This window comes from Balaenoptera ricei, chromosome 19 (genome assembly GCF_028023285.1).
Source record: "Balaenoptera ricei isolate mBalRic1 chromosome 19, mBalRic1.hap2, whole genome shotgun sequence".
Taxonomy (NCBI): Eukaryota; Metazoa; Chordata; class Mammalia; order Artiodactyla; family Balaenopteridae; genus Balaenoptera; species Balaenoptera ricei.
The window spans coordinates 48,312,854-48,327,922 of NC_082657.1; the positions used below are offsets into that span (position 1 = coordinate 48,312,854).

Consider the following 15,069-nt stretch of genomic DNA (forward strand, 5'->3'; position numbering starts at 1 on the left):
AGTTTGGTGTTAATAAGAAATTTGCAATTGTTTTACAATTTACAAGTGTTTATAATGAACCTGTGGTTAGAATCATGCCCCTGGAGGATATTTTACAGCAATTTTATTAGAAAATTGGCCAAGGGAAAGTATTGGCTTTCTGACGATGTATCTGTTTGTTCCTGGCCAACTAGAGCAGGAAACTCTGAGAAATGCCCCTCAAATCAGAGCTCCATTTCCTAAACCATATCATTAAGGAATGGTCAGTGTTCAGTCATTCATCCTCCAAGAGGAGAAAGTTATGTCTGCTTTATCCTTGAGTGGCTAGGATGAATGGCAGTGAGAGGAATGAATCTTCTTCCTTGCCAGATTGTTTGACTGAGTTCACTGCCTTTGGCTGCAAACTAGGAAAGCCCGGCAAAATCCACCAAACAGACAACTCCTGGCAGACATGGGGTATGTCCAAGGTATCTAAAGCTATAAATTCTGGTAAATACTTTTTGCTGTCTGGGTCCAAGGTCCCAGGATCTGGCTTGAATTGGGTTTCAGTCTCTCTAAAAGTAAATTCCACCCTGATAAATGGAAATAGATTACTTTCTATACAATGTCTTTCCGTTCAGTTGTAAATGGAGAGTGTTTTGAGGAGGCTTCATTTAATAATACCTTATCAGACAGCTTTCAGGAACCTGCAGTGTCTAATATGTCTGTTGCTATGGTAACAGCTGCTTGCTTATGCTCTGCATCTCATATCTGTGTCTTCCATGGGCCCCCTTCTTTTTACCGATGAAGGGGCTTGAAAAATATTCTCCACTGGGAACAATTGCAGCTCTGGCCCTCAGCTATGGAAACTGCACCCATACCACTTCATTCTGCTTGGCCTATTGGAAACAGAGCTCCAAAGGGTGTCTTTACACACGTCATATGAAAGACGGAAATCTATAAAGCTTAAGGCGGTGAGACAGGTGCCCCTCCAGACCCAACTGAGCGACCCGCCCCCAGTGTCAGTTCCATAGAATTCTCACCTATTTACAGAGAAGTCCGAGATTCCAAATTGGTGGTGGGGATATGGGAGCTGCTGCTTGTGCCCTCCTTTTTTTCACGGTTTTAGGGGAGGAGGGTTGAGGGCATAGGGGACAGGTTTCTGGCCCCTAAATGAGAATGGGGGAGACCACCTACAATGCATATCAGTAGCCTTAAATTATTCTGATTGATCACTGCCCTTCTGAGTGGCAGGACACACCACTGGGATCCCGGCGCATTAATACGGGGGAACTGTCTTTGTTCCCCAATCACTTAACAAAGTATGACCTCATGGCAGAGAAGGGGGGTTGGCTCTGGAGCAGCCCAGGAACACCTTTTTCTCTAGCCCTTCATCTTCACGCCCTCTGGTAGTCCTTACTTATTCTGTACGTTTTGTACATGCACGGATTCCCCTTGGCTGCTCCTGGACCTGCACTGCCTGCAGGTCCCCTCCACCCCCAGCCCGCCCCAGCTGTCTGTCTCCTGTGATGTTTTCGGTCAGCATCTACCTCTGCTCGTCGTGTGCCTGTGCATCCGAGTCTCCAGATCAGGCTGGCTGTGCTTGGCCCCCCTGCACTGGGGGCTCTCGGGTGGCCAGCGGCCCTGAGGCTATGGCACCCACTTGGGTACCAGCTCTCACTTTGTCTCCATCTCAGAGGAAGGTAATGAAAATAATCGGGCTTCATTAATTCCAAGCCCTGTGAGATGATAGCCATTTGGAGCCTGTTTGCCAATTAGATGGTCTAAATTAAAAGTGACCTTGGTATACTGCCGCTGCTTGCCTCTCCGAGTCTAATGAAGCTTTTCTCTCCAATTCAGTCCCCTTCTCAGCTCTTTTTTCTCTCTCACTCACTGTGTGTGTATGTGTGTGTGAACTGTTCATATGTTTCCTGTTCTCCCACCTACCTCCTTTTTCAGTCTTTCTCATTCTTAGATTTTAAAATCTGGTTCAGGGCTGCATTTGTTTCTGGCCCATATGACTTGTTAATATGGCCCTACAGTTCTTCCTCTTGGGTTTTAGGTTTAAGAAAAACAAAAAAAGATAAGACAACGACATAGAAGACATTTTAGAAGGGAGACAAGACAAAGAGAGAAACAGCCCTGTAGACTCCGTGGTCCAGCGCCCAGCCTGGCACATTTGGAAGGTAGTAAAGGAAAGGAGGGAGAAACCTCTGCAGCTCTCTCTGCTGCCGTGAGTTGCTGGGCTTGCGGGCTGCAGACGTGCAGAGACCAGCTGGCAGCCATCGAGGTCAGGGGAGGAAGTGAGCAGCCAGACCCTCCCTGGCGCCGTCGGCTTTGGATCCCCCACTAGCTAGACTGCTCAGTTCTGGAAGCGGTTGGCTTTTAACTCCATGCTTCAGTTTTTTGAACAGGACCAGTGCCTCATTCACAAGGTGTAGAGACTGGCCAGGTCTGTGCCAGGAAGGCCTGTGTCTGAGGCTTTCCCTCTTTCTTTCCCTCCATCTGAGGTTCTTCATTCTATTTTTTTTTTTACTGAAATATGAAGGATTTGAGTCTCCTTGGGAGTCTAGGTTTTGGCAAATGTATACTTTCACTTGGAATAGAGAGCCTTTCAGAAAGAAGCTCTACTCAGGCGAGCAGTGCCAAGGCTGTGGGGATGAGGGTCTCAGAGAAACCAAGTTCAGTACTTGCTCTAAGAAAATACCTTTGCTTTCCGGCACGTGGAACTTGTTGGTTGCATTGATCTAACCTCAGAGAGGGTGGCCTTGAGAGGTGAATTTGCATGAACAGTCCCGTTAAGAATTTAGCGAAGTGTATATACCCCTTGGCTGCTCAAGTTGTGGTATTTGGCCATTTCATATCCATGACCCAGAGAAAGCAAGGAGTGGGGAGGGCTCCTTATAATTCCAGCTTCTTCTGTCGAAAAAGAGTCAACATCCGTGGCCCCTCCCAGATGTCACAGTGGGGACCAGACCCGCATCTAAGACTCTGGGTTTTATAAGGTGTGTCCTTGGGGCTTTCAGGCCCACTCACCTCATAGAAACTTGAAAGGCGTTAGTTAAGTCATAATCCAAAATAATGGTGAACTGAACAGGAGGTAGGAACTAGGTATTTACAAACCCACGTCACCTTTCCTAGTAGTTCAAGGGCAATTAACTTGAATCCAGGAATTTCCCTCGAGGGAGCCTGTGATTTCCTGAAATTATCTACAGTAGTTTGTTTTAAAAGTATTTTCTCTAGGAGCCTGCAACTTTCATCAGATTTTCTAATGAGTTTATGATCTCTAGAAGGGTAGTTATTCTGGACGTGAGCTTCTTGGACACAGGGACCCGGTCTTGCTCTGTCTCACAAGCGTGCAGCACGGGGACCTTGTACAAAGTTTAGTGAATGATGGTCAAATGAATGGATGAGCAGAGTCATTTGAGGCCCTTCCTTCTCATCAACTAAGTTGTTTTGGAATGGCTTAAGCGTGAAGATTCTTAGTACCAGTGTGGAGCTCTTCTGTTTCTATCGTCATATGTGTGAATTGCTTGAACTTGAAGATTTTCAGCATCAGAGCAGAACTCCACATTTCTCTAGTTATATGTGAGACTTGTTTACTTGTTAGGAAGGTACTGCACCTGTTCAGATGATATTTTCTTCCTACGTTCCCATCAACTCTGCATGCTTGACTTGGCTCAGAGGGCTGAGAGGAGCACATGTGGTATCCAGATCATCACCACGGAGCTGCTTTGCGTGGTCACGGCCACCGATCTTGAGAGGCTCACATTCTGAGGAAGTAATGGCGCTAAGCAATTGAATTTTCTTACCAGAAAAACTTTGACTTTTGGTTAAAAGTCTGTTTTAATAGTCTGAGGTCCCCTCTATACATTAATGAGTAGAGTATGGGGGAATGTAACTTAACATACTCAGTGTTTATGGGTGTAAGATTATTGGAAGAATCAATCTACATGGATGTCAGTGTAGGAAGTATAGGTGTTTAGACTGATTGTGTACTATTGTCTGGCCAAACCTAAAACTTTTTGTTTGGCTTTTGAGTCTGTGGATGGGAGGGCTGGGGCAGAGAGAGTGAATGTGTAATGCCGCGTACGCTGTCTGTGCAGGGGAGCTGCTGGCAGCATCTAGTCCTCCGAGGGTCTCTGTGGTTTGGGCACGTTTGGGGTGGCTTGGTTATGACGCTGTGGCCAGGTTTTGTCCTCTTACACACTGGCATGCTCTGACGCTCCTAGTGAAAGGGAAGGTCTTTACAGAACTCTGCCCAGCACTGTTGAGCGACTGCCTTTCCCACGGACTTTCAGCCGGTCCTTCAGAGGCTGGCTGGGATAGACTCAACCTTCCACACTGTGTGGCAGCCAGATATGAGTGGGAAACAAGGAGTGCCAAGGCAAGTATTGAAGGAACTCAGCCTTTGGCCAACTCTCATTTTCTTCCGTGAGCAGAATTCCTCAGTGAGCCATTGGCAGGACCGTATTTTTGGCTCTTTACAAAAAAGCGTGGTAACTTTGAGTGATGAGCTTGAGAAGCTGGCAGGAGAGGGAGGAGTGGACACAGACACGGGAACATTAGCGTCCGAGAGCTGACGTGGGGCCCTCCAGCGTCCTGCACAGCCAAGAGGCTTCCATCGCAACCTCTCTGTTCAGACCCATGCGCAGACAGACCCCACCAGAATTTCTAGATCCTTAGGATTCTCTTTAGGGGTCTTCTTCTTTGCCTTTTGGGAATTTCTTGCCCATTAAGATTTTATATACCAAACCTTTTTTGTTTGTTTTCAGGGAGAGGTAGAGGTTGGGTACACTATAGATGAGAAGATGCAGGTAGATAGAAGTAATTATGTAAACACGTATGAGGCAAGACTTAAGGTTTGGAGGCCCAGATTAAGATGCAGAGGAGCATGTGAGGTTGATGATTATATTTTGGGGAGAGTTAATTGATGGAAGGTGAAGGCAGACAAAGAACCGCTGCTTACTGCCTTCTTGAATCCCAATCAGGAATTATGATTAAAGTCGCGGCGAGACAACAGAGGGCTGATGAATTGGTGTCTTTTTTTTTCTTTCTTTTTTGCCGTCATTCACACTTGATTGACTTCAACCTTTCAAGTGCAAAAGTCTCTCTTTTCCATTATTATTCATAGCCATCTGAGTTTTTCTAATTAAAGTGTATGAAAACAATTACTGATCCGTCGTACTGAGTCTGTTAGAGGGGATGTCTGCCTTACTGTAATGTGTATAAAAAGCCCACAGTTTTCTATAATGATGTGCAGCTGAGGTGTTAGATAATTTTATTCTTTTTTACTCTGTAGGGCTTTTTTTTTTTTTCACTTCTCATGATTCATTTTTCATAATTCCTAAAGATCCCAGGAAAGGACTGATCCCGCAGCTACAGCCGAGAAAGGAGGTGTGGGGGGAGTCTTTTTTCCTTTCCCTTTCTCCCCCTCTTGCCCCCAACCTCGTGCTTCCCCTCGGTCGAGGACTGTAAATTAATCGGTGACCTTTCACTTCTTGGATTCCCGCTGGACTCCCCAACCACACTGGTCAGAAATGCTTTCTATTAAAAAGAAAATAGATGGAATGAGTTTGGCAATCTCCGCTCCATTCCTAACGATTCATCCACAGCTAGCCGTAAGCAGCTGCTGGCGAGCTTTGTGTGAGGGTGCAGATGTCTGTGAGAGCAGGGATTCTGTGTCACATTCACCTGCCATGCACCTGCTCTTCGTAAACGCAGTGTTTCTCAGAGCCCTTCTCCGTAGTGCCTGTTGCTTAATTTTTGCACCTACGGGCATCCGGGTTGCTGAGATTATCCTAATACCCTGAAATGTATCGAGGAGTTACCTTTTTGGATTTATGGGGACAGCTGTCTGAGTTTCCTCTAGGAGTGGAACCTACCACGGATGATTCTAGTGAACATGTCAGCAGTGATCTTGAGCAAGGCCAGGATCCTCAAACCGTTAAAAATTAATAGTCATTTATTTTAAATATTTTAAATTTTGAACAGTAATCTAGGTGTTCCAATCTTTGTAACAGCAAGTGAAGATACTATCTCAATAGTTGTGTTTGATGGGAAAGTAATGCCTCCAGGTGGGGCTGGGCGCCATGTAGAAAGGTTAGTGGTGACTGTAAGTTTCTGTTCCTGTAACCTCAGGGTCAGTTTACTTCTCAGGCTGTCATCAAACGGGGAACGATTTCTAATTCATTTGGGAATATCATCGCCAACTACCTTCCCATCCTATAGTAGGCAAAGGGATATTGCTTCTTCTTAAATGAAGAACCTTTTAGCCTTATGTTGGATATTGAGGGCCTCCTATCACGTTAATGGAGGGCAAATGATAACTTGTTTGGACAAGCTTGTGGCCAGATGGCAGGAAAGCCTGGAGAAATAAATGCCGAAAGATCTGACCTTAAATTGTAGCTCTTTTGACCCAGGCTAATTCTGGAGTCGCTGTATTGGGAAACAACAGCCGTGGCCAAGGTGGGGCTGCCCTGTTGTAGAATGTAGGGTGCGGGGCACCCTCTGTGGCTGGGACACTGGCCAGAAGTCCCCTCTGATGCTGTGTACCTCAGGCAAAGACCCCAGGAGAAATCCTGACTGAAGTGAGTCATAAGAAATGCTCATCTGCACTTGATCTCAGCTTGTAAAGGGTTACAAAATGTTGTTTCCTGGAGAATCTGCCAGTGTGTCTGCGTGTCCTTAGCCTTCCCTTTGTTCCCTTCTCTTCTTCTCACCCTTTCCTTCGCTCTTATTCCCCTCCTCTTCTTGCCTGAATACATTCTGAAAACAGTACTACAATGCTCCCTGCTTCAAGATTACAGTGTACTTTACTAGGTATGATTTAATTAGGGCCCTTATTATGTTTTCAGCAGCTTAAGGTGGGCCTTTCAACTTATCTACCTAATTGGTTGCACAAGAAGTTTCACAGCCCATGACAAAACATTGTCAGTGATCAAAGTCAAAATTCTGCATAAAGGAAAAATATTAATAATAAGATTATTCTTCAAGTGTGCACTGCTAATTATGTCCAGAATGTAACCGTAGAAACGCTTTTGACGGATGTGAGCTTTGTCTAATAAACATGAATCTTCAGTGAGCTATGAAAAGTGACACCTCCAGCTTTACACTGGTGAAGGCTAATTTTGCTTATTAAATAATTTTAACACATTTCCCTATTTTGTGTCTCTTTCCTCGCCCTTTGGCTCTCCTCGCTTCTCTACCGCTTGCCCTTCAGGTGACTACCCCCGAGATGGCGATGCCCAGCACCCTGTTCCTCCCAGCGGCTGTTCCAGATCGGGACGGGAACTCCAGTTTGGAGGAGGCAGGAAAGCAGCCTGGTTAGTGTCATTATTCTTGACCCCTGAGAAGAGTAAACAAAATGAAACCTGGGGCCAAAATTTTCATGGAGCAAGAGTGCCAGGAATTCTTTACGATACTCCTAAAAGCTGAACGTAACTTTGCAAGGGATGAGGGGCACCGTTGTCAGCTACTTGATACTCGGGTTCTTGGCATGTATTTGTGTACACACTTCGTATGGTTTGAAGTGAGAAAAAAACCAGGTGAGAACCAGTGGGGTTTTGGTGGACACGTGTCCCCTTAGACTATACAGCGAGGAAGTGACTAACCAGAGAGTCAGCCAGTAGACCCATGACGTATCACCCTAAGCCATCAAATACTCCCTCTCCGAGGACTTAATTATTAGGGACCTGTGGAGCACATGGGTGATCTCAGGGCACTGGATTAGTTGTCTTTCTAGGTGCTATCTATCTGTGCACAGAGCTCTTCTCTGAGACTTCCAGGAGTGCCTTATGGGGGGCAGCGGAGAGGTGCATTTGGAAAGAACACTGTTGTAGGCATAGATGCTGCTGGTGCCCCACGGTGGGTCCTAGCTGGGCGGGGCCTTAGACCTCTGTTTATGAGTCTCTCCTACATCTTTGACACCCTGTCAGCAGCTAAGGTTTAAGTAAGTTGGGAAGAGTTACACCACACTGCTGCCCCACCGTGTCTCCCTTGTGATTTTTCCATATTAGGCAGTGTACAGCTGACCCAAAAAAGGGTCAGAATATTTATGGGTGTGATGATCTCACTGTAGAAAAAAGTTTTAATGTGTTTTCATAATTGGCCACTTGAATGTTCTTTGCTTATTGAATAGAGAGGACAGTCAAAAGTCACGTAATAACAAGAAATGATTTAATGCCTAAAAATATATACATGTCCCCAAATTTCTTATATTACAGTGGATAGCGGTTCTTACAAATTCCCCACAGCTTAGGACAGCATTAATTCACATATTCTATAGGTCAGATCCATGTAAAGGGGGTATCCCTTCAAGCCAGTTCTCGAGAAGTTGAAATGAATATTGTTTAAAAGACAGATTTGTGCTATGGTATAGGCCTACTAGCAGTTGAGGCTTTTTGTATTTCCTTTCCTTCTTCTCTATTCCTGTGCACCTGCTTATATAACACGTGCTCTCAGCGGTGTGGGGCTCTGTGGAGAGTGTGTGTCTGCAGGTTGGTTGGGTATTTCCCTCATCATGAGACTCTGTGTTCATGAGGCCTTGCTGGGTAGACAGCTCTAAGCCTTCTTTATCATTGGGCTTGATTTTTTTTTTTTTCCAGAAACCTCAGATGATCTGGGAAAGAACATCGTGCCCTCTGCCAGCACAGAACACAGTGGCGATGTGAAACCCTCTCCTGCTGACCCAGGCTCTGTGAGAGAAGATTCAGGCTTCCTGTGCTGGAAGAAGGGGTGCAACCAGGTTTTCAAAACTTCCGCCACTCTCCAGGCGCACTTCAATGAGGTCCACGCCAAGAGGCCTCAGCTGCCCGTGTCGGATCGCCACGTGTACAAGTACCGCTGCAACCAGTGCAGCCTGGCTTTCAAGACCGTGGAAAAGCTGCAGCTCCACTCTCAGTACCACGTGATCAGAGCTGCCACCATGTGCTGTCTCTGTCAGCGCAGTTTCCGAACTTTCCAGGCTCTGAAAAAACACCTCGAGACGAGCCACCTGGAGTTGAGTGAGGCCGACATCCAACAGCTTTATGGTGGCCTTCTGGCCAATGGAGACCTCCTGGCAATGGGAGACCCCACCCTGGCCGAGGACCATACTATAATTGTTGAGGAAGACAAGGAAGAAGAGAGTGACTTGGAGGATAAACAGAGCCCGACGGGCAGTGACTCTGGGTCGGTACAAGAAGACTCGGGTTCAGAGCCAAAGAGAGCTCTACCTTTCAGAAAAGGCCCCAACTTCACCATGGAAAAATTTCTAGACCCTTCTCGCCCTTACAAGTGTACCGTCTGCAAGGAATCTTTCACTCAGAAGAACATCCTGCTAGTGCACTACAATTCTGTCTCCCACCTGCATAAGTTGAAGAGAGCCCTTCAGGAATCGGCAGCTGGTCAGCCAGAACCCACCAGCAGCCCTGACAACAAACCTTTCAAGTGTAACACTTGTAACGTGGCCTATAGCCAGAGCTCCACGCTGGAGATCCACATGAGGTCTGTGTTGCATCAAACCAAGGCCCGGGCAGCCAAGCTGGAGGCTGCAAGTGGCAGCAGCAATGGCACCGCGAACAGCAGCAGCGTCTCCCTGAGCTCCTCCACCCCAAGTCCTGTGAGCACCAGTAACACCTTTACCACCACCAACCCAAGCAGTGCTGGCATTGCTCCAAGCGCCAGCTTACTGAGCCAAGTGCCCACTGAAAGCGGAGGAATGCCGCCCCTGGGGAATCCCAGCGGTGCCAACACCGCTTCCCCTTCAGAGCCCAAGGAAGCCAATCGGAAGAAGCTGGCAGATATGATCACATCCAGGCAGCAGCAGCAGCAGCAAGCACAGACCCTGGCCCAGGCCCAAGTTCAAGCTCACCTGCAGCAGGAGCTGCAGCAGCAGGCGGCCCTGATCCAGTCCCAGCTGTTTAGCCCCACCCTCCTTCCTCACTTCCCCATGGCCACGGAGACCCTGCTGCAGCTGCAGCAGCAGCAGCATCTCCTCTTCCCCTTCTACATCCCCAGCGCCGAGTTCCAGCTCAGCCCCGAGGTGAGCCTGCCGGTGACGGGCGGGGCGCTGGCGCTGACGGGGGCAGGCCCAGGCTTGCTGGAAGAGCTGAAGGCACAGGTGCAGGTCCCGCAGCAGGGCCATCAGCAGGTCCTGCAGCAGCAGCAGAGCCAGCTCTCTCTGCCCCAGAGTCACTCTGCCCTCCTACAGCCCAGCCAGCACATCGAGAAGAAAAACAAATTGGTCATCAAAGAAAAGGAAAAAGAAAGCCAGAGAGAGAGGGACGGTGCTGAGGGGGGAGAGGGCAACTCGGGACCAAAGGAATCACTGCCAGATGCCGTGAAGGCCAAAGAGAAGAAAGAATTGGCCCCAGGGGGTAGTTGTGAGCCTTCCATGCTCCCTCCTCGCATCGCCTCGGACGCCAGAGGGAACGCCACCAAGGCCTTGCTGGAGAACTTTGGCTTTGAGCTGGTCATTCAGTACAACGAGAACAAGCAGAAGGTACAGAAGAAGAACGGGAAGACTGAGCAGGGGGAGAATCCGGAAAAGCTCGAGTGTGACTCCTGTGGCAAGTTGTTCTCGAACATCTTGATTTTAAAGAGTCATCAAGAGCATGTTCACCAGAATTACTTTCCCTTTAAACAGCTGGAGAGGTTTGCCAGACAGTACCGAGAGCACTACGACAAGCTGTACCCCTTGAGGCCTCAGACCCCCGAGCCGCCCCCGCCGCCCCCGCCCCCACCGCCACCCCCGCTTCCGGCAGCGCCGCCCCAGCCGGCCTCCACACCAGCCATCCCCGTGTCAGCGCCACCCATCACCTCGCCCACGATTGCGCCGGCCCAGCCGTCCGTGCCGCTCACCCAGCTCTCCATGCCCATGGAGCTGCCCATCTTCTCGCCACTGATGATGCAGACGATGCCGCTGCAGAGCTTGCCAGCCCAGCTGCCCCCTCAGCTTGGACCTGTGGAGCCTCTGCCTGCGGACCTGGCCCAGCTCTACCAGCATCAGCTCAATCCAAGTCTGCTCCAGCAGCAGAATAAGAGGCCTCGCACCAGGATCACGGATGACCAGCTCCGAGTCCTGCGGCAATATTTTGACATTAACAACTCCCCCAGTGAAGAGCAGATCAAAGAGATGGCAGACAAGTCCGGGTTGCCCCAGAAAGTGATCAAGCACTGGTTCAGAAACACTCTCTTCAAAGAGCGGCAGCGTAACAAGGACTCCCCTTACAACTTCAGCAACCCTCCCATCACCAGCCTGGAGGAGCTCAAGATCGACTCGCGGCCCCCTTCGCCAGAACCTCAGAAGCAGGAGTACTGGGGGAGCAAGAGGTCTTCAAGAACAAGATTTACTGACTACCAGCTGAGGGTCCTGCAGGACTTCTTTGATGCCAATGCTTACCCCAAGGACGATGAATTTGAGCAACTCTCTAATTTACTGAACCTTCCAACCCGAGTCATAGTGGTCTGGTTTCAAAACGCCCGACAGAAGGCCAGGAAAAATTACGAGAATCAGGGAGAGGGCAAAGACGGAGAGCGGCGGGAACTTACAAATGATAGGTATATTCGAACGAGCAACTTGAACTACCAGTGCAAAAAATGTAGCCTGGTGTTTCAGCGCATCTTTGATCTCATCAAGCACCAGAAGAAGCTGTGTTACAAGGATGAGGATGAGGAGGGGCAGGATGACAGCCAAAACGAGGATTCCATGGACGCCATGGAAATCCTGACGCCCACCAGCTCCTCGTGCAGCACCCCGATGCCCTCCCAGGCTTACAGCACCCCAGCACCAACGGCCAATACAGCTTCCGCTGCTTTCTTGCAGCTTACATCAGAGGCTGACGAACTGGCCACCTTCAGTTCAAAACCAGAGGCGAGTGATGAGAAACCAAAGCAGGCTGAACCTCCCAGTGCCCAGCCAAACCAGACCCAAGAAAAGCAAGGACAACCAAAGGCAGAGCTGCAGCTGCAAGAGCAGCCCGAGCAGAAGACAAATGCAGCCCAGCAAAAGCTCCCGCAGCTGACGTCCCCCGCTCCGTTGCCCCAGCCTCCTCCGCAAGCGCCACCCCCTCAGTGCCCCTTACCCCAGTCGAGCCCCAGTCCCTCCCAGCTCTCCCACCTGCCCCTGAAGCCCCTCCACACGTCAACTCCTCAGCAGCTGGCCAACCTACCTCCTCAGCTAATCCCCTACCAGTGCGAGCAGTGCAAGCTGGCGTTTCCGTCGTTCGAGCACTGGCAGGAGCACCAGCAGCTTCACTTCCTGAGCGCGCAGAACCAGTTCCTCCACCCCCAGTTTCTGGACAGGTCCCTGGATATGCCTTTCATGCTGTTTGACCCTAGTAACCCACTGCTGGCAAGCCAGCTGCTCTCTGGGGCCATACCTCAGATTCCGGCAAGCTCGGCCACTTCCCCTTCAACTCCCACCTCCACGATGAACACTCTGAAGAGGAAGCTGGAGGAAAAGGCCAGTGCCAGCCCTGGAGAGAATGACAGTGGGACGGGAGGAGAAGAACCTCAGAGAGACAAGCGTTTGAGGACAACTATTACACCAGAACAGCTAGAAATTCTCTACCAAAAGTATCTCTTGGACTCCAATCCAACTCGAAAGATGTTGGATCACATTGCGCATGAGGTGGGTTTGAAGAAACGCGTGGTACAAGTCTGGTTTCAGAACACCCGAGCCCGGGAACGGAAAGGACAGTTCAGGGCTGTGGGCCCAGCCCAGGCCCACAGGAGATGCCCTTTTTGCAGAGCGCTCTTCAAAGCCAAGACTGCCCTGGAGGCTCATATCCGGTCCCGTCATTGGCATGAAGCCAAGAGAGCTGGCTACAACCTAACTCTGTCTGCGATGCTCTTAGACTGCGATGGGGGACTCCAGATGAAAGGAGATATTTTTGATGGAACTAGCTTTTCCCACCTACCCCCAAGCAGTAGTGATGGCCAAGGTGTTCCCCTCTCACCTGTGAGCAAAACCATGGAGTTGTCTCCTAGAACTCTTCTTAGCCCTTCTTCCATCAAGGTGGAAGGGATTGAAGACTTTGAAAGCCCTTCCATGTCCTCAGTTAATCTAAACTTTGACCAAACTAAGCTGGACAACGACGACTGTTCCTCAGTCAACACAGCGATCACAGATACCACTACTGGAGACGAGGGCAACGCGGATAACGACAGTGCGACGGGAATAGCAACTGAAACCAAATCCTCTTCCGCGCCCAGTGAAGGGTTGACCAAAGCAGCCATGATGGCAATGTCCGAGTATGAAGATCGGTTGTCATCCGGTCTGGTCAGCCCAGCCCCGAGCTTTTACAGCAAGGAATATGACAATGAAGGTACAGTGGACTACAGTGAAACCTCGAGCCTTGCAGACCCCTGCTCCCCAAGCCCTGGTGCAAGTGGGTCAGCGGGCAAATCTGGAGACAGTGGGGATAGGCCCGGGCAGAAACGTTTTCGCACTCAGATGACCAATCTGCAGCTGAAGGTCCTCAAGTCATGCTTTAATGACTACAGGACACCCACCATGCTAGAGTGTGAAGTCCTGGGCAATGACATTGGACTGCCAAAGAGAGTGGTTCAGGTCTGGTTCCAGAATGCCCGGGCAAAAGAAAAGAAGTCCAAGTTAAGCATGGCCAAGCATTTTGGTATAAACCAAACAAGTTACGAGGGACCCAAAACAGAGTGCACTTTGTGTGGCATCAAGTACAGCGCTCGGCTGTCTGTACGTGACCATATCTTTTCCCAACAGCATATCTCCAAAGTTAAAGACACCATTGGAAGCCAGTTGGACAAGGAGAAAGAATACTTTGACCCAGCCACTGTACGTCAGCTGATGGCTCAACAAGAGCTGGACCGGATCAAAAAGGCCAATGAGGTCCTCGGACTGGCAGCGCAGCAGCAAGGGATGTTTGACAACGCCCCTCTTCAGGCTCTCAACCTTCCGACAGCATATCCGGCCATCCAGGGCATTCCGCCCGTGTTGCTCCCCGGCCTCAACAGCCCCTCCTTGCCCGGCTTTACTCCATCCAACACAGGTGGGTTCTGCTCCTGGTGACTCTCCCAGTATTAAATAGCCGCCCAATTAGCGCTTGTTCTATGGCTACCACACAAAACCTCCGAGTGTTGGCCTGATAGGAAGCTTCCCTTTTCTAGTTCTCTAACAGCAGTGTAAAACCTCAGGTCCCTTCCACTGAGTCTCCCTAGAGCTATGGTGTACATGACTCTTTGACTTGCCAGTTCAAGGATGGGGACCTTGTGGTTGGAACAGGCTCCTGAAACCATTCTCGTGCCTGGTGTTCAGTAACACCACCAGGGTGTGTGTTATAGGCATGAACTTCAGGGTTCTGGCGTACTAGATCATGGGGTATTTTCAAGACAGCAGTTTCCATTATAGACCCTTCCATTCAGTCCTTGTGGAAATGCAGATCCCATCTCGATGTCTGTTGAAAATATAAAACATTTGAATGTCTAGCTAATCCTGGATTGTGCCTTCTGGAAATTGGTTCAAGAGAATTTAAATCAACTCTTTGCCTTCCTCTGTGGTCCCACCTCCTTTTTCAGAGACGTGCTCTGGCAGGAGAGATGCTACCAGGAAGACGCTCTCATACGGTAGAGCCTTACCCCTGGGGTTCTCTTCCAGTCAGAAATAGGGTGTTAATGTTAGTGTTTTTTGTTTGTTGGTTGGTTGCTTTTGGGCTGCACCACGCGGCATGTGGGATTTCAGTCCTCCGACCAGGGATCGAACCTGTGCCCCCTGCAGTGGAAGCACAGAGTCTTAACCCCTGGACTGTCAGGGAAGTCCCTGGTTTCTAATTAGACTGCCTTTGTACTGGAATGCACTGACCAGGAACTCGTATTGGGCACTGTGGTTCTGAATTATGACATGTTATAGTCCTCTAGACAGACAAAAATGTTAATGGTAACACACCTTCGTTTTCTTCTGCCCGTTTCCCTTTCTAATTCAGAGTCACGTACTTGGTAGTTATTTTTCCACTTCGTAGGGAGTGCCGCGGTTCTTCCTGTGTACCTCTCTTGTTCCTCCTCCTCTGCCCACACCCGTCTTCTCTGAATCCAGCTGTCTTCCCTAAATTGGACTTTCACTTCCAGGATCCTGTGAGACTGAGGCACAAGTTAGCG

General features: G+C 49.3%; 1 protein-coding gene and 1 long non-coding RNA gene across 8 annotated transcripts in view; one reads left to right on the forward strand and one right to left on the reverse strand.

Annotated features, from left to right (window-relative positions):
- The window catches only part of ZFHX3 (zinc finger homeobox 3), a 251,991-nt gene that overhangs the window by 231,792 nt on the left and 5,130 nt on the right, over positions 1 to 15,069 (forward strand). For all 3 annotated transcript variants that reach the window (XM_059905642.1, XM_059905643.1, XM_059905644.1), the window contains exons 8-9: positions 7,181 to 7,283; positions 8,565 to 13,967. In XM_059905642.1, coding sequence (XP_059761625.1) covers positions 7,181 to 7,283; positions 8,565 to 13,967 — 5,506 coding nt within the window. The remainder of the gene's footprint in view (positions 1 to 7,180; positions 7,284 to 8,564; positions 13,968 to 15,069) is intronic.
- The window catches only part of LOC132354058 (uncharacterized), a 172,944-nt gene continuing 169,954 nt past the window's right edge, over positions 12,080 to 15,069 (reverse strand). For 2 of the 5 annotated variants that reach the window (XR_009499163.1, XR_009499167.1), the window contains exon 8: positions 12,080 to 15,051. This is a non-coding gene — a long non-coding RNA (uncharacterized LOC132354058). The remainder of the gene's footprint in view (positions 15,052 to 15,069) is intronic. The other 3 variants (XR_009499165.1, XR_009499164.1, XR_009499166.1) reach the window with 3 other exon arrangements.